This window comes from Phaethon lepturus, unplaced genomic scaffold (assembly GCF_000687285.1).
Source record: "Phaethon lepturus isolate BGI_N335 unplaced genomic scaffold, ASM68728v1 scaffold848, whole genome shotgun sequence".
In the NCBI taxonomy this organism is placed as follows: Eukaryota; Metazoa; Chordata; class Aves; order Phaethontiformes; family Phaethontidae; genus Phaethon; species Phaethon lepturus.
The window spans coordinates 1-19945 of record NW_010555255.1 but is presented as its reverse complement, the minus strand read 5'-3'; the positions used below and the strand labels follow the sequence as shown (position 1 = coordinate 19945).

Below are 19945 nucleotides of genomic sequence, written 5' to 3'. Positions count from 1 at the left end.
CCTGCTGAAATCACGTACCCTTTAAGCCACCCATCTTGCAAAAGTTACATAGTTCAGGAGGGCAGACTCCATATTGTAAGTATTTAATTTTCATCATCCCGTCTGTAGTGAATAGTTTGTATTTCCTGAGCTATGAACATAGCCATCTCTCTGGTGCCCGCAGCAATCACTCGGCAGGACATAAGATCCAGAGGTCCCCCTGAGGACAACAGGATTAATGAGAACTGTCTTACGTGATGTAAAAAGGCAAGGTATTCTTTAGTATAAACCATGCTGTAATTAAATAGGTTCAGAAACACTGAAACAACTTCATACGTAGCTCCTTTAGGGGTGGGACGGACAACCTAATTCAGCAACTCCTACCTGGAAATCTCTGGCAAAAATGATTTCAGAAAATTTGAGATACAGTGCCAAAGTATGCAACTGAAGCAGCGAATAGCTAGGTTTGTTCAGCATCCAACAATAAATGCAAAATCTTTTAGCAACAGCAAGCGATAGAACAGAAATTAGTCCAATCAGCCTACCCTTCTTCTTAATCCACTGTATCTTTCCACAGTATCCACATATTGGTCACCAGTAAACCATTACTCTGAGATGTGTACCATCTAAGTTAATAAAATAACAACAATCTGGAGACTGTCCTCTCCTTTACTCCTCTGAGTACTTCCTAGTTATATACGGTCAGACATGTACTTGAGAGTCCTCCTTTCTCGGGAGGCCACCTCTCCCAAAATCTGTTTGGAATCTAAGCATATCTATCAATCTTCTGGGCTAGTTCTTTACTGTAAATCTGATACTTTAAAGGAATTAAAGTCATGGAAATACAGTTTGACTCAGAACCTTTGATGTGATGAAACCTCTGGCTGGAATTACATCAGCGTGTTACGAATAACCAGCCAGAGTCTAGTGGAGAGTACAGATGTTTCTACAGAACATTGCTAGAAATGAGACAGAGCCACAGGAGAAGGACCGTACTGAGGTAACACAAGTCGCCCCGAAACAGCCACTCAGTCCCCCCAAAGTCAACGAAAACAAGGATATTTTACTCACCTGAAGTGTCTATCACAATGCCACCCGCCTCTCTAATAATGACAGTTGCCGCTGCCAGGTCCCAGCAGTGTAACCCAAACTGGTAATAGGCATCTGCAGCGCCGGCTGCCAAATGGCACAGAGCCAGGGTCGAGCTCCCAATGACACGGACCCTAAACCCCACGAGAAAGGGAGACGGGAAAGTAAAGCAGAAAACGCCTTTGATTTCAACCTGTGTGTCGAGATCGCAAAATGTGCAACAAACTTTTTTTTTTTTTTTAAATTACTTTTGGTCACAAATGTGAGACATATATTGTAAAATATCTTACCCATGTGCTTGGGCCTTGAGCAATCTCTCAATGTTACCAAGGAACAATTTCAAAGTTGCAGGGTCACGCTTTGGACCAATTTCTGTCAAAATTAAGGCCTTCGAGATATCTGCAATGTAGGTAGTTGTTTCCATTAATTCAACAGCTTCCAGGTAGATTTTGGAAATCTGCTTTTAAATTAAATACTAATGGACTTTTCACAGAAAAACAATTTTCATGTCCCTTTTTTTACCCCAAACTCTTTCATAAGATAAGTGACAACTTTGCATAAAAACTCAAACAAGACTAGATTTCTCATATCAAATGGTCTGATCCAAACGCACTTTAAAAAAAAAGAACAGGAAGATTAAAAACAAGAATGCATTGTTACATTCCTCTCTTTCCATACATTGTTTTATTTCATTGACCGGTCAGCTTTTGGCAAATTTACTAACATTAACAGTCAACTAAAAATAAACCAGTGACCTAGTAACTATTTATGATGCTAATCTAATCATATTTGAAAACAGGATGGTACTTGAATAGGGAACTTTAATGTAATTTGTTAACAGATGATAAACATTTGGGAATACAGCAAGAGGAAAGAAAAGTCTCTACCTAAATCACCAGTCACTCAGTATTAGCTCCCTTTCATGCTGACAATTCAAAGCCTGAAGACATCTTATGACTGAAAAAAACCCTATCACAAACCAAAGCAGTATCTTTAATAATAATAATAATAATGATGATGATGATGATGATGATGATGATGTTATATTTGTATTGTGTTCAGCAAGGACAATTCTAACCTAGAGCAGATGAGGATAACAGCCTTGAGTACAGTCAAAGGAGAGACTCACAGTGACTTGCAAGGTGTTGAAGTAGTCTTCACGTGAGATCTGAATATTGCAAGTGTATAACAAGCGTATGCCAATGTAGGTGGAGATGGTTGACCAAATGCCAAGCGTCCCTGCTTCTGCTGTGCCAGCTGAACTCGGAGGCGTTAAAGATATGACAAAACTCAAAGATTTAGTCGCTGATTACTTACTAACTAGGCTGTGCCCAAGTGTCAGGTGTCACCTTCTACCCCGGGTTAAAGGCTAGGCATTCATTCAGATACGGAATGTCTACCTGGTTATTACAGCTAATTGCATAAGTTGAAAATTCTTAGCAGCAGTAGTGAAGTTTTCAAAAGCAAATTATGCTGGAGTGAGACATCATTTAATTAAACAGGCTACCAATGAATTTAGTATTGCAGAGGAACATTATGGATTCAAGCAATGCGGTAAATGGTTGGTGAGTAACAGGTATGTAATTAGATTAAAAGTTACAGGGTATCACAAAGCTTAACTGTGGGAACATAGATTTAACAACCACTTTTTAAAATATCGCATTAAAATATAGAAACACCAATCCAGGCACGCTGCAGGGTATTCGTTGTTTAGCCACTACTGAAAACTGGATGGTGAAAGCAGTCTGCCCGAGGTCTTTTTGCGTAACAGACCAAGTTTATAATTACAGAACATTTAATGCATGCCTCATTGCTGAAATGCACCAAGCATTCACACCACAACAGTCATAGCTAGGTCATGACTAAGACAGTTGTTCTTTTGAGTTATTAAATATATTTCTAATGCATAAATGGATCTCAAATTTTTTTTTAGCCTTTTTCAATCAAGGCTACGGGTAGAAATTGGATGAAGAGACTAAGGCAAGGAAGAGGGAGGACTCTGCTTAGGAAAAGGAGCTGGCTGATCACAAGATTCAATGGAGTTTCAGGAATTCAAGGTACAAGAGAAAATTTTCTGGCTACTCTTCACTCTGATAGAGGCCAAGAAAATAAGGAGGCTTGGTAGAAGAGATTTAACAGTGATATGGGTAGATTTATGAGGAAAAGACCAATTCTGTTGACCACAGAAGATGAAAAAATGAAAATACACTTATAGTATTAGCACATGTAAAGCCTGACCTGAATCTAAGCATGAGAAGAAAGTATCACTTAAGATCAAAGGGAAGATGGATCCTTCATTTAAGTGTACCCTGACTGCTTGGACTCCCATACCAGACCTCTACAAAATTTGGCATTGACAAAGCACAGTATTCGCCTGGACTGTGATTTCAAATTATTACATCTGAACCATGAATGTATAGCATAGATCGATGTTATACAACAGTCACATTTCCTGGAAACAAAAGGCATGAAGTAACATGACAGCCTAGATCTCCAACACATCATGCATTGGTGAAGGCTACTTCAGTTCCAGTGGTAGGTACAGGGAAACACACTCTCTGTTCCACGATTGCTTTATTTCACTGAAGCCACAGTCCTTACAGGAAAGAGCAACTGTGATTTTATACCCTTAAAACATCAATAGAAGTGAGACTAAAGAAGATCCATCTTCACTGGTGAAATTGCCCACCACCAAATGATGTCTCAAAACAAAGGAGAATTTCAAAGCATTTGGAAGGGCAGAAGGTCTGCTTCCCTTGCTACTTTCTAATCACCTACAAGGACTGGATGTCCAGAGAAAGGAGGACAAAAGTGGCATGTGCCAAAATTGTTCCTTGCTCAACTGGAAACCAGAACACTGCCTGCAAAAGCGAGTAAGGCCATTTCAAGAGTGGCTCAGCCAGCCCAACTGGGAGCACCTCTAGTTTTTCCTAACAGTCTCTGCCAGCATGGGTTTTTGTGGTATATGAGATATGGAGCACTGACAAAAATGTGTTGTATAATCAAGGATTAAAATCTTAGGGGTCACTGACTTTACAGTTTGCTCCATATATCTAAATAGGGAGTCCCCAGTTCACTATAAATTTAGGTGAATAGCCAAACTTCCAAATTTTAGGGAAGATTTGATGCAGGGTGTGCTTGGGGCACTACAGCTCATCTGTATGTTAAATTACTTGAATTTACTGTGTTTCAAGTTCGTTAAATCTGTATTTGAGGTGAATTTTTTACCATCTCCTGTGTACAGTGAGGTACATTTCTGGCACACGTCTGCTTCTGTCTACAACTGAGTGTTGTGTTCTCCTCTGCATTTTGATTGATTAAAAGAAAACTTCCCTACACACATCTATTACTGTTATCTATTATCATTAGGTAAACAAACAGATCTATGACTTGGTTTACCAATAAAAGAATTCCATTAAAGTGTTGACCAAGTGTTGCTAGCTATTTGTATGTTGAAACATAACCTCACACAAAAAAGCAAGCTGTTAAAGAACCCCTAATGAAGCATGCATCCTTTAGTTTACTGTTAGCATGTATGCCTAAAGACATAATACACTTTATGATGTACAAGTTTATTGGAAAATAAGTGAATAACAGCCGCCATAGTACTCTGAATTTGATTCACCATTCCCATTGCATCTTGCTCATAAAAAGTTACGTCAGTGTACAGCTGGAATGAAACTGGTGAATCTACTCATTCCTCCTTATTTTAAGCAATGGTTATAAAGCAAAATAATTCAGGATTATTAAATAGTTCATATTCAGATGTATACTTTAAAAAGAAAATGAGGAAAGTTGTGATTTTTCAGAAAACAACAAACACATAACAACAAAGTTATCATGCAGGTGAAATACTTTCCATCAGGATAATGATGTTCATTATCCTAATGATGATTTGCAACAACTCTGAAACAAAATTAACATATTCCTTTTAGAGTTCTAACAAAATCTAGACCAACCTGTCTCTTTTGATACCTGAAGCCTTTTGTCATTACAAAATGCCCCTTGACCTCTTCTACCAGTGTATAATCGTTCTTCAGTGCAGTGGTAAATTACACCAAATTCAAGCTTTAAGATTTTGAAAAGGAAAGAAATGAATGCAACTCAAATTACTCATCATAAATATAAACAACTACTAATGGCAGAAAGATCAGCAATATTTTAATTGGTACATGTAATCAAAGATTATATCGATGCTAATAAACTGGAATAATTTTACTATTACTGTGATATTGAGATATAGGTCATATAAAATTCAGTTTATAAAGAGATGTTAATGCAATCTGCTCGTGACCTCCTAAACTCTTATACTTGCAGTTTGTTTGTGTTCACATTGGAATGGATTAAATGCTAAGCTGATTTCAAATTCAACTCTATGTTTTCATTGAAAGTATGCAAGTCCTCAAAGGCCACATTTTGAATGCTTTACTTTCGCTGGTGAGCAGTTACACCTACAAGTAATCCCACTGACTTCGGGAGGACCCTGAAGATTTGCAGCCCCAAATACATAGATATGATCAGTAAGGCATCCAAAGTCAGAAGTCATGGCACACTGTTTATTAACAGTGGATGCCTTTATACGCACATCACCTTTCACGATGCATTTATTTGCCTGCCTTTTCAACCCAAGTAGGACACTCCAGTCACTTGTTCAAACATTTCTCTGCAAAATCCTTTTGTTTACACATAAAAGTGAGAATCTCATGAAGTCACATGACTCCAAGAGAAGGAGTTTGAAGAGAAATACTAAATATTGTGGCCCTCAATGAAAGCTTGAGAATGAGCAACACTGGAATTTTTGTGGGAGTATCTGTTTACCAATGAGAAGAGGGTCAGAATTTGACCCCTACTTTAAACACAAGGTATTTAATAATTCCATTACTTTCATAGGTTTCGCCAAAAGATTTTAAAGCACTTTACAAACTTCAATGATCAGCTCCTAAAATCACCCCTAGATAAGTACTATTAGCAATATTTTATTTAGGGGTGGACAGATACACAAAAATTAAGCGACTTGCCCAAAGTCACAGAAGTTGGTAACAAGGTCAAGAAAACACCTCAGATGTTCTAGACTCCCAATCTTTTCCTGCTGCCCTCCTCCATTCAGTGTGGATAATCATTGGTGTTCATCAGAGACAATTCAAAGGGAATAGACTGTCCTTGCTCCCTACCCTGAGATCCCATCTAAACCAAGGGGTCTTTTGAGGAACACATTATTAATAGACTCTTTCCCTGAAGACATCTGCAGGAATTTCTTCAGTTCTGTTCAAGGCTTACATTCAGGCCAGTTCCCCTGTGTGTACTTTGGCTCCTTTTCAGCTTACTACTTTTTTCTCCTTTTCCCATTTGTTTACAGAGGGAGATTTAACATCATTCTTTGTTTTTGTTTCAGCTTTGTTTAGTTTACATAACCCAAAATATGCAGCATCAAAATCATGATGGTGTTCTAGAAAACATAAATATTGGAGAAAGCTGTCTGGTAATAATATGTAGTATCACAAGGACCTTTGGGAATGAATGAATTTCAGAAAAGCATGGAAGTGTTTCTCTGCAGTTTCCATGTTTGAAAAGTCTAACTAGAGAAGTACACAATATTAATCTGTTTATATCAGTAAGAGCCACTAGCACTATGTTGTTATTGCACAGAATTCTTGCTGGCTTCACTCACAGCTATTACATATATTTAAGATCGTGGAATGAGGCTGAAAGAGGCACATGCCTTGGCAATTTGAATAGCTATTTCTTCTGCATGTATCAAACTGTAAATCGGCAACATCTGGAGAAAAGGCACTAGCATGAACAAGTAAAGCTAGGAAATTCAAAATGGCACATATGAAGGCTAGGTACTTCCCCCCCCGCCCCCGTAATCAAGCTCTCATGCAGGAAATATAGTTATTTTACTATGTTAAGAAAACCACAAAGATTAAATGAACTAGGCCCATAATTTTGCACTCTTCATAGAAATCAGTTCTGAATTGCTTCAGCAGTTAGCTTTCACAGATACTGCTAGCAGGAAAGAAGCAATAATAATAACGTAAGAACACTGGAAGATATGTTTGAATTATGAATTGGCAGCACTATATTTAACTCATTATGGTTTTGTCTTACAAAACCTTGCTCACACTAGTACTCCCTTTTTTCCCCCCCATAAATCCTATAATATTTATAACAATTTGTAAGAATTGTCTTGTAATTGCTAGTTTTTATACCTAAGTTTTGCAGGGCTATGATTTTAGACTAGTAGAGCATGATCAAATATGATTTTTTTTTCAAATTTGATTTTATTTAAAGTTCACACATGGTTTTGAGGCTTCTAACCAGCTCTGAGGTACCCATCTTAAAGAACATACTTCATACCTCTTTGTTAACAGCAAATCCAATGCTCACTGCCACTGTTGGAAATCTGTGAAAAATAGGAAATGAAGTATCATTGATGGAAAATCTCTGAACTTGCTCTTTATGCAACTCCCTTAGGCAACAAAACCCTACATGGAGCTCTGTGATTTTACTTGTGTCAAAATGCTCTTGACATTGTACTCTTTCTCCTTTGTCAGCCTCTTTAACTTTGTCAATTCCTTTAAAAATGTAATTTCATATTGAAGAAGGCTAGAAATAAACACATGAAGATATCAGGATTTTTATACTAAATGTGTTGTATATTTTAGTGATCTTTTTGCCTTAGTGTAATTCAATTATCCAGTATAAAACCATTAATGTTGTTATAACAAGCCATCACTTTTAAGAGCATATTGTGTTAAAGTTCAAGCATCTGAGATAGCAATTAGGTAGCATGGAGATACCTTGCTGATGACATCAACATAAGGAGAAACCAGTTCCTCTACCCTCTCTTTTGTCAAAGTGATGACCACGTATTTAATTTGGTCCTTTTGACCACAGTACAATTATTCCATTTTAAACAATGAAATAAATTAATTTCTTAAAAACACATTTTAAAAGGTCTGTAAAGGTCCATAAAATATTGCCAGAAAGAGAAAATCTCACTTAATTGCACAAAACACCAGCATGATACCCCCCCAACCTCCCCTTGAATTCTATGTAATTGCACCAAAAGTCAAAGAAATGCCTTTTTTTTAATGATAACTGCAGTTATGTTAAGTCATTAACTATAAGGCAGAACATATTTAAGGTTTTTAAGTAGAAGTATTATGAATAGTCATTAGTTTGCAACTCCTAGCACTCAAATAATGAATTAAACTTTTGCATTTTTGCAGTAACAATCCTTAGATTTCTTTTTGCAGAGAGGCATTAGAGAAATTTAAAACCAATATCTATGTACAACTTATTTTTCAGTCCTACCATATGCAATGGTTGTACTTCCCAGGAAAAATGGAGCATTTGTATCTGAAAGGGAGAAAACACCACTACTAAAAGGAATGTGTAACAACCACATAGGGCGTTAGGCCAAGTGTCATCATAGCACAGCCTTGTTCCTCCAGTTGAGCTCAAGTCTGTGCACGTCAATGTGCGGTTATATATAAATGAGCTGTGAGTCAAGAGCTTTGGGTCATTAAGCAATCAGCAGAAACTTTAGCTTACCTTTAGATAACAGTATAGAGCTCTCCAGCACAAACACACACTCCCTCAGATACGCTATGCGAGGTACAAAAAGATAAAGGGATGACTCCTACTTATGAGTCAAAGGAATAAATCTACCACAGTAAAACACCTTTAAGCAGAAGGGAGGATTTGTGAGAAGCTACATTTTGGATTTTGTATGTATTTCCCAGTCCACTGTCCACTTACCTGTGCACAAAGTTGCACGTTCCATCAACAGGGTCAATAATCCAGGTTGGACTGTCGGTGAGGACACATTTTGAACCAGCAGCAGTGGATTCTTCCGCAATAAACCTGCATTTGGTGTGGAGTAAAAAAAGTGTCCCAGAAAATTGGCTTAGATATGTGACTTGGAAAGTCAAACTCCATCTTTCTGTTTTTGAAGAGATACTTAATTTTAGATGTATATACACACACACACACACACAATTGTGTATGTATAAGCACACATACTGCTTTTTTCATTTGGGAATGGGGAACTTTCATAGAAACTTTGAAGTAGAGTTCTCAAATTTATAGCATACTATTTTACATGGTAAAAAAGTTTTTTAAAAATGGTTATATTTACTTTTGCAATACAAAATTAAGAAAGTCATTAAATGAATGCAGAAATGGATCTGAACTGACATCCCTGGAACTCCAGAAGCAGGATTTTTTAGTTCAGAATGTAATTTTATGGGTTAGGCCTGTCTCTTGCAGTAAGTAAAATAAACTGCAAAGTGTAGCTACTTCTCTTTTGCAGTCAAATTCAGGCAGCAGGAAATAATGCACTCTTAGAAAATCCACAATCTCACTCCTACTTGAATTTTTTACAGTAGTCTGACTCAGGAAATTAAAAGGTTTACAAAGCTGAACTTTCTTTTTCCCATGACCCAGAGAAAATCAACAAATTAATTTTTTTGTTTGTTGTTTGGATGCACAAGGGACACACTGAAATCTGAGCTCATCTTCTGTTCTGTTGTTCTGTCCCAATTTCTTTTAGTAGATATGCTTTTTTCCTCCCCTGCTTTTTTCCTCCCCTCCTTTTTCCCTGGGAAACGAACATCCAGTTCTGGCATATTTCCTGCTGTCCTTAATTATCCCTGCACTCCCATAAACTGCTCAGGGTCTATTTCTGTAAGCGTTGTGCAGGTGCTACTCTCACAGATTTGAATAAAGTCCTGTATGTACAGAAGGTGTAGAATCAGACTGCTAGTACTGAATCTTGCTTTTGGTTTCACATTTGAACAACTGGTAGTGGTATTCAGAGTTCCTGCAAATGCCTGAAGATGAAAAAGCTTCTCTTGAAGATGCAAAGAGAAAAAAAAAAGGATAAAATTAAGAGAAAATGTCTTTTGCAGAAACGGTTGCTTCGCTGGGACTAGAGTAGCAGCTATTTGCTGTTGTGGGCTCAACATGCACCGTATGATGCCACATAACACTTGCAACCATGGGCTTAAAATGTTCTGCAGACAGCACCGGGGGAGACTTCTTGACTTTTCCAAATGCTGCTTCGCCTTTCCCTCAGTAGAAAGGGACTATTTTGATGGCATTATGGGCCCCCAGTTGGTATGAAGAGGGAAGTAGGAAGTGTTTGTTACTATTTTCATCTCCATTAAAGATAACAGCTGAAGGGTAAAGTGTTAGTGTGCCACCGAGAAGAAAGAAAGTCTTGAACAAGTGTTTGAAATTCTCAAACAAAACACTTTGCAGACTCTTTGCTCGAAATATTCCATTATTTTGTCTTGTTGGTGTTGTATCATTTGTCTTTTGCTTTTACAGATCTTGTAATTAGCACCTAAATCCAACCGTATGCTTCAGCTGCGCTGTTGGCTGCAGAGGAAGCTCATCTTCTGGCAGATGGAGCACCTTACCTCCCATCTCAGCTTGTCCACCTTCCCCATAAATTATACCTCTGCTTCAACGCTCCCAGCTCCCCCAGCCAGAGCACGAGCTGTAGCTGTTGTCTTGCCAAAGAAAGGTGAAATGGGAACCTCTTTAAAGACAAGAGTATTTCTGTGTACGGTGTTTTGCCCTCAAGCATCGTCTTTCTCTCGCCTTTTCCTTACAGCGGGGTGCGATGCTGCAGTCCTCACATGCAGAAGTGTTAACGTGAAGCCGGGGCACAGCATTGCCATTGATAAAGTCTTCCAAACCATTTTCCAAAATGGTTGTAGGACAAATTAGGTGCACATTTTATAAAATTTGGGCTAATAGGTTAAAATAAGCCCCTTGCTGTTATACAGTACTGGGTACTGTGAGAGGCCCTCAAAGCCAACATCAGACGTGTTGCTCTGTGGCTCTCTGTCCTGTAAAAACATGCAAACCAAGCAAAATATTCAGCCTGAAGTACTGGAGACCAAATTTTAGGAACAGCTTGAGAAGTGGGAGGGGTAGCCATGTTATTACAGCAGTTAATTTAATATGCCAGCCTGCCAGCTCTGTTGACCTCTCTTCAAATCTGGATTTAAGTTTTCTCCCACCGAAAATGAGTCCAGTAATTTCAGCCTAGCCTTAGTGGACATCTGTTCATACCACAGTGCCACTCTGAAACTCAGTGCTGGAACAGCAGGGAAACTGTAGCACAGTGTAAACTCCAGCAGGAGTGATACCCAGTCGAGTGCAGGAGGTTCAAACCGGGGCTATCCCTCACCTATCCCCTTATGGGGGGTCTGAGGGCGGAAAGCCGGGCAGCGAGAGTTGAGTGTCACCCTCTGTAATGGCTGTGTCCTGACTTTAATGTCTACAGGATTAAGGCCACAATCAACACCAAAGATGACAACTTGTATAACAATAACATGGGCAAATGGCACGATAACCTTTTTCAACCAGTAACCCCCGATATTCTGGCTGTGCCTACCCACAACTCAAAGATTACCACAAAAAATGTCCTTTTGAAAAGACTCCCTTGGAGCGTATCAGAATATCAAAGAATGGGCAACGATGAAAACTTGAGTGAAGCACGAATGTGGATGATACGTACCACTTAGCCAAGCAGAGAGAAGAAGAAAGAAACATGGGACACAATAAACTTTTTAACAAGTTTTCCTAATATTTCTCTTTACTTCTGAGTATGTTTCCAGTATCTCAAGACTCATCACTGCCACAGTGCAAATGGCATGGATTCTAATGAGATCCCTTAAAATTTTTCTAACTCCTGAGGTACATTTTTTGATTCAGAGCACATAAAAATCAAGAAGATTTAAGAGAAAAAGAAATAACAGAAATATTCAGTGATGCTTTCAACAGCCAGATTAGGGGAAAGACTGAACACAATTTAAATGATCTTTTAATGTTTACATTGCACTTTAATTTAAACCTTGATTGCTGCTATGGACTCCTTAATGCAAGTGTTTTAATCTAGTCTTGTTAAATCTGGTTTTAATCTATTGTTTAATCTAAATAGATTCACTGTCTGAGCAAACTCCAACCAAAACCAACAACCAACATCAGCAAAAAATAATTGTCTTAAAGAAATGGCAATTCTTTTGTTTGCTTATAAAGTCAGAAGTTAACTTTACAGAGTTAATAAAGTCAGAGATTTTTCGGTTCCTAGGTCTATGTTGACCTTACAACTTTTATTCCCATTCTGAGTTAACTCGAGTGTTTCTGATGATTCTTGTTTTATGTGAAATATGTATGTTTTATGTTCTCTGCCAGACTGTTCAAGGAAAAAAAAAAACATGTAAGAGTGGAGATGAGGAAAGAGCAGAGCCAGCAATAGTAGAAGGAATATTACACAAATAATAGGCTTGTAAAGCCTGGCACTCTCTTGAGAATCACGGCCAAGAACCACACATTATGCTGTACAATACTGCTTCAATATGTGATCACATACAACATGTATTTGGAAAGCCATATTTGGTATATAATGTTCTTTCTACTTCTTCTTATGGTGGTTTTTTTTTTTCCAGCAGCATGGACGACAATCAGATTAGTAGCTGAGCCCTCCAGATTTTCACCTTTGTTGACTTCTGCGCAGCGCAAGGCTCATCTCCATCAGAGATGCACACAGTTAGAAGGAAGTCATACAGTATTTAAGGGATACACAGGCTCTGCACTGGCTCTGCGAGAAGATGAATTTTATCCTTGTGGACTTGAGTCAAATGTGGAAACCAATTGCAGAGTCTTTGCATCAAACCAAGCCCAACCAACTAATACCAAACCTCTGTCTAATCTGTGCATGTAGTAGGAGTTGTTATTTTCAAATGATATATGCATCAAATGATGATAAACAACCCTGCTTCTCACTGATTTTAGGATTCTACACAACACAAGGTAAATGTGATTAAATACGATACTTGTCCTGATCTGGCAAATGCTTATGTGTGATGGCAAAAGAAAGTGAACAAAAGGTCTGCAGGATGGGACCTTTGCTATCACTAATTTCAGCTTTATTTTAATACAAGTCCTTAGCATAATTCTTATACAATAGAGAACAGATCAATATTCTGAAAATAATGGAGATTCATATGAAAACATACATCATGTACCTACAGAGGAAACATTACTATTAAATACTATAAATATATTAAGAAACATAACCATTAGAAAATATAAAGTACTAAGTATAGGGAAATGGTACTTTTAAAAAAAGGTGTCCTATAAAAGTGTCCAGCAGCAGTAGGCTAATATGTAAGAGAGATATATAGACTTTTAAAATCACCTTTAAATGCCAGTCAGATATACAGCTCTTAAAGGAACAAAGATCATTGACAGTTTCTTTCTATAGGCACTCACCTGTGAGAGGGAAACTTCTCTTTAAGAACAGAAATAATTAAATTTTCCACATAATGATCAGTTTCTGTTACTAGATCTGCTGCAGATGTCTTTGTGGACACTTGTTTTTCCTCTGTTAGAGCTTTCCTAATAATCTGAAACAGAAGTTCACAAATCGGATTTATTTGCCATTCATCCTGTGCACATCAGAATAATATATTTACTGAAAAATTACAGCTAATCCTGAAAAACAGTTGTAGGCCTAATTCTACCAGAGCCTGTTCTAATTTTTATGACTAAAAATCTTTCTGAGATAACCAGTAGTCTTTGGGAAAATGGCATTTTGAATCACTCTGCAAGAATGTCTCTTGACAGTTCAGAAAAGGATCAATGAATGGGCTGCAACTAATGGAATAAAAGGATGATGGCAGCCATCATGATTTAGGAAATTACAAAAAAAAATACACATATGATAAAAAAGAACCTTGAGGCTCAGGAATTTTCCATGGAAACCCTTTTTTCGTGTTTTTTTAATCTATAGGGCCAATACCCCACTGCTCTCTTACTTTAAAAAAACATGCAATAAGGCAAACCCCATTGATTTCTTTTTTTGCCAACAAAGACACACAAAGTTTATTTTTTCATGTGTATATGGGGTTTTGGAACTTCAAGTGCTGACCACCCACTGTTCCCGAAGAATCGCTATGTACTGGATAAAAACAAAAATTTAGACTTTTCCCCAGATATGGAACCAGTGACCTAACCCTACATTATCTTCTGGAAAAGTCTTTATCTCCTTTTCAAGGGTTTTACTGTTATAAACTCAACCACATCAAGTGGAAATGCACATATGGGAAAACAGTTAATAAAAGCTTTTTCCTAATTTTCCCATTTTCTTTCTGTTTTTTTCCACTCCCTCATTAAAAAGAAGAATAAGAAGGCAGGATGATAATGCTCAACTTACAAAAGGAGCTGACTTATTTTTCAACCAGTGAAAACTATAAACGATTTGAAATTAGGACAACCAAAGCAAAGCAAAAATTAAGCGCCACTTATTTGTATAGAATTATATTAACTAAAACCAGCACCAACAAGACCAATATTCCAAGTCCCTTCTAAAACTTGTATTTCAATTGTTCTCCTAAATTTCCATTGATCAAAATATTTTAAAACCGTCTAAAGAGACCTGATGACCAAAGAAAACAGTTCTGCTGTATTAGGCATGGGAAAGGGAACCAGCAACTCCCAAACTTCAGTCTCAGCTCTTGGTTTTCATAGTATGAAACACTATGCTGGAAGGGTGTGCTGATTGTTCTGACACGCAATGGACCTTGCTGACTGTTGCCTTAGTACAGAAGGCGTCTGGACTAACGTTTCTGTTTCATGAGCCGTAAAACATCAGTTACCATTATTTACTGAGCTCGTGAGGGCAGGTTAATACTTTTTGGTTCGAGATCTTGCTAAAGTTCATTATTGTATATCAAAATATTAACCGCACTTCATCTTTTTACTCCTCTTAATGCCCTGCGTGGTCTTCTTGGTGGTTTTACCACAGAAGCGTAGAAGTGCAGCTCTAAGAAGGCCCTTGAGCTGCTCTTTGGTCCAAAGCAAAATCCAAAACACTTCAACCACCTCCATTGTGTATTCTAAAAAACTGCTGTGCTGATGCCTTTTATTTAAATTTGTTCTTCTTTACTTTTATACTGCCTGTGTATAAGTAAATGCTTAGCATTAGGCTCAGAACTTCACGTAGTCAAACAGAGGAGGAATACTACTTCTCATTTCTTGCCTTAAACACTCCTTTCAATAGAGAAGATTTGAGTTTCTTTGTAGTTCTTGACTCCTATTCAGTTTTAATACATAGTGGAGATTTTTGCAGCCATTTAAATCAGTAAGTGCCACCGCTCAGCGGGGGAGTGAGATCACACCTGAGCTTTGCTGTAAAAAGAGCGGAGGTGAAAGCTCTCTCCTGTGGATGTGCTCTGCAATCGCTCGCTTTTCATCCTGTGCTCCGGCACTTGATCTCTCCTTTTTGAATACAATCCTTTGCACCTCTCATCACTGAATTTAATATTTTTCATTTCTGATCCTTTCTCTGGTTGTTCATGACCATTTTAAACTTGATTCCTGTCCTCCAAAGTGCTCACCATCCCTCTCACTTTGATCTGTTTGTGGGTTTTACATGTGGGGTGGTATACACTCTATTCTGTCATTCAAGTCCTTCATTAAAATACTGAACATTTACTGGGTCCAAAACTGGATTTTTGCCGGATCCTACTTGATAAGTTTCACCAACATGACAGCTATTAAAAATATCCTGTTTTCCCAGAGGGTTCTGTAGTAGCCTTACAGTAACCAGATTCACAATGCACTTACATGGAAAAACTCTTACCAAAAGCTTTTCTAAAACTTTCACTTCTGTAACTCCCACAGTTGCCCAGTAGCTCTCTGTCAGCAGAAGGTGGTTAGACTGGTTGATGTGCCCACTATCAAACAAAACCCACCCTGCCCATTTCTCTTGTGATCTGCATGTGCCAGCCTGAGGCTCCAGTCACTTTGGAGGTGGGAACAGCCAAGGGTGTGACTGATAGGACACGGTGGCTGAGGGCCTTCTCGCCCATCTCCTCCTCAAGCCATGCAGGTCCATGCCAAGGGGTCATGACACACATCACTCAGCCCTGCAATGGACTGCTTCTCCCCACCTCTTGTGCAGCTGGTGTGTTGCAGGGAGAGCAAGAGAGAAGTCATGATGCTGTGCTGAAGCTACCAGCCACAAATGAGCACCACATCTGTATTAGCTTGCCCATGGTACCCAGGTGATGCCATGGGATGGTCGGGTCCCTGCTAATTCTCTGCCTTTTATGAAGGGTTTGACAAAAGGGACTCATGCATTTGCACCAGCTTGTACAGGTATGCAATCCAAGCCAGAGTCCCACAAAGAGATCACATTCCCTGCATCATTGATGAAACAGCTTTTATTCTTCACAAATTTATCAAATAGCTCAGAGCTGTGCAGCATCCAGCTTATGTTGAATAATTCCTAAAAATCATCTGCCTGCAAAGGGTGTTAGAGCCTGGTGCCTCCGAGTACTTCGAGAACATCACTCATCTCCTCTCCTTGCAGAAGCCTTATGACAAGATTTGTAGATACCTACAGCAATTGCCTGGTCTTCCCAGCTGGGCATAGAGGTCCGTAGAAGTCTCTCTCTAGGTAACAGGCAGCAGGCAAGTGGAAGACCAAAGGAACTACAGACTGATGAAATGAAAATAGCTGATTGTGCATTACCAGTATTCTACAATGAAATTGGCAACTAAGATGCTGTATTTTGGCTGTAAATGTATTTTATTAGGCTTTATCACTGTATTATAGGCTGTCCCTAGATTATGGAGACTTTACAGCCATTTCTGAGCAGCTGATTTTTGCGAGTGGTTACTTACAGCAGAGTCACTTAACACTTTTAGCCCGTGCTGCCCCTCCACTAATAAAGAATTGTCTAGATCTTATCCTAATATCCTGCTTGGGAGCATTTGAAGCGTTATGCAAAGGAAGGGGCATTTACACCAGTACATGCATGAAGACCACATCACAGAGCAAGACCCAGGTTGTCCTTGCTCTCTTCTTCATTTGCCATGGAGCAGGGGAAATGGAATTGCAAGGGCTCAGTATAGTCATGGTCCCGGACTCTTCCTTTCCTAACACCTTTGTGACATTAGGTCATACAAAGGAGAATGGAGAGGACAGAGGGCTAAGATGCCTTCTCCCCCAATACCTGCCAGGACAGCCACCTATAGCGAGGTGCTCATGTTAAGATATTTCATCTCACTGTACTGCTTGCACTCACCATATGCTTCTGGGAGCTCCAAGATGGATTTACTTGCTTGCAATATTGTCCTGAAATATTTGCTCACCGGTAAAATCAAACATCTAGATAAAAAGCATAACTACCTGAAAATAACTTAGGAAATAGCAATCTAGTTTGCTAAAAAATGTGTCTATGTTCCGTAGAAAATAGCTTAACAATATATCCTGGGAGCAAATATGGTGGAAAACTTGGAAAAAATCTTAGAATATCAGTGGAAATTTTTCCTTTTTTTAGTGGGATTCTGCTGGGTCTCTTATGCCCCCTAAAACTATTTTGGGGGGGGGGAGGGGGAAGGAAAAAAAAAATTAGTTTGTGTGGACTTCAACATGCTAGCTTCTAGTCACAGTTTCTCAGACTTGTTTTCACCTGGATGCACACCTACTCATTTTGGTGAAGTTTCTCTAACTGTAATTGCAGAGAACTGTGCAAATACCACTCAGTGCTTTCAGCAGCATCAAAGATGCAGAGACTAGTCCTGCCTGCTTTTCCTTAGCAAAAACTCCTGTAAAGCCAACAGACGTATTCCCATGAACATAGCAAGCAGAGCTTGCCCACAGAAAAAGCAGAACAGAGGTTTGAAGTTATATGTGGCCTTATAGAGCAAATTAGACATAATTTTAATGCAGGTCAATTACAGAGGTTACAAAACCATGGCCATCCTCATTATGAAAGAGCCATATATATTAGACAGGAGCCTGTGATATTTCGTAAAAATAATGGAACTAAGTAACAGGATGGGCAAGAGAGGCAATGATTTTAACCTGGGAAGGGAAGTTACTCCAGCAAGATCACTTTTGACACATATCCAAACAATCATTTCCTTATCAGCTTTTTAAGTTTAGAAGAAACAATTCCAGATCATCTGTTGGAAAGAAGATATATTTTACTTATACTCATGAAACATGATGCAATATAAGCCAAACAGTCATATAAGCCAAAACGGGAGACCAGGAGACTGTATTACTGGTTAACTTCTCCTAGAAATCCAGAATCTTGACTTGCATGCCTTTCTTCACATTGGCCTCTGCACGAAGACTCTCGTAGACACCCTCTAACAATTCCAAGCCTTTCTAACCTGCCATGGTCCCAAGAAATGGAGGGCCTTAAAAGAAAGGCTGAAATGGCAAAATTTCATGCAGGGATGGAAACAGGACTCAGATCTGGGGAGACAGTTGCAAGCAGATTTCTGGGGATGGAGGCAAACGTGGAGAGGTCTGAGGGATGGGAAACAAGTCGGATGAAAAAGATGAACTTGACCAGTGGAATTGACTATTTTTGGTAACCAAAATAAAACTCAATTTTATCGGTCAATTTTCAACAAAAATCCAGTCCTATCAAACCTATGTTACACTGCATTTTGTGTCCTCATCTCTAGCTTCTTTTGGGAATAACTGAAAGTGGATTGACACAAATAAAATATACAGCCCTATCTGCACCTTTTCTTCCACAAGGATCTCTGCTGGTTTTCATAACTAAAAACATTCCTTAACATTACAAAGTTTAAAAAAAAATCCTACCCAGTTCCAAAGTCTTAAACAACATCCTTGACTTGTTTAAATTTGGCCTGCCATGGAATCAGCCTTTTCATGCCAGTTGCAAGGTAGCAATGGCAAACTGTGAACTAAAAAGATACAAGAATTAATCTTCTGGTATGTTTATTTCTTCCAGGAAAAAGTGCTCAGCTGTGATTTTCTGGGTGATTACAATGGCTGGAGATGGTTATAGCCGTCTTCACAGATTGATATTTTGAGAAATAAGGTGTGGAGGCTTGAGCAAGTAATGAGAATCTGTCTTGTGAAATGGCTGGCAGAATGAGTATGCTGGAGAAACTCCTCTTTGGAGAGTCTGTAAGAGCATGACCTGTCATCCTGATTTGGATTATCCATTTATTCCCTGTCCTACTAAAACAAGTCTTTTCTCCTCTGGCATTCTGTTCATCTTTGTGTGTGTCTTCTATTAAGGAGAAAAAATGTTTAATAACACATATTAAGGAAAACTTACAGGTCCTAGACTCAAGAGAGAAAAGGGGTCTTCTATCTTCTCCTTAAGTCACAGTGTACAGGTACAAAGGTGTTTCAAAATAGAGCAGAATGGAAGCAGAAGAGAAATACATGTTGCCGAGATTTGTGTTTTACCCAATTTCTCATCTGAACAATCTCCTGATCCCACTTCTTGGCTCTGCTAGAGTCAGTGGAAGTTTTGCTGCTGCACACAGTGGGGCTAGGATGTCTCCTGAGATGACTAACCTTCTGCTGTGTCGCAACACAGATCTTAAATAAGCTACCATAGATCTTCACAGAGCCACTGCTGATTTATCCCTAGCAAGTGAATTTCAGTCACTCTGAAAGCACTTGGTATATATAACAAGAAGACAAAACCTCCCTGACACGACTACGTTTCTCTGCACAAGCGGCTCAAAAACAAATGCTGGTACTGTAATGTGTAAAGACACAATATTCTGGATAAACGCACCACAGCATAAACCCTCAGATGTACAGAAATGCAACCTGAGCATCACAGCATGCTCCAAAATATTACAGTAGCAGAATAAACACTTGGTATATATTTGAAAAAGTTACCACAGCACCTTCAAGCTGAAAAATCTGCCCTTTTTTTTTTTAAATGAAATAAAAATACTGTGAGTCACAAAATAAATCTGCTTTCACCTGAAGTGCCTCCTCGTCTTTTACGCTGGATGCAGCCCCCGAGGGGTGCAGCCCCCGAGGGAAGCGACCCCGAGA

At 38.8% G+C, this 19945-nt stretch overlaps 1 protein-coding gene across 1 annotated transcript; it reads right to left on the bottom strand.

Annotated features, from left to right (window-relative positions):
• Positions 1 to 83: 83 nt before the first annotated feature.
• On the bottom strand, positions 84 to 16526 carry IMPA2 (inositol(myo)-1(or 4)-monophosphatase 2). Its single transcript, XM_010292079.1, has 8 exons — positions 16464 to 16526; positions 13363 to 13496; positions 8833 to 8937; positions 7426 to 7471; positions 5028 to 5136; positions 1359 to 1467; positions 1051 to 1202; positions 84 to 199 (listed from the first exon to the last, which is right to left on the bottom strand). The coding sequence occupies exons 1-8, from the start codon at positions 16524 to 16526 to the stop codon at positions 84 to 86; spliced, it is 834 nt and encodes a 277-aa protein (XP_010290381.1).
• Positions 16527 to 19945: the final 3419 nt, after the last annotated feature.

Coding starts and splice junctions, on each gene's coding strand:
- IMPA2 (XM_010292079.1), bottom strand. CDS start 16,526: ATGCCCAGCTGGGAAGACCAGGCAATTGCTGTAGGTATCTACAAATCT. Junction 8,938..13,362: donor GAGAAGTTTCCCTCTCACAG/GTGAGTGCCTAT, acceptor CACCAAATGCAG/GTTTATTGCGGAAGAATCCA. Junction 1,468..5,027: donor TCAGGTATCAAAAGAGACAG/GTTGGTCTAGAT, acceptor CCTACATTGCAG/ATATCTCGAAGGCCTTAATT.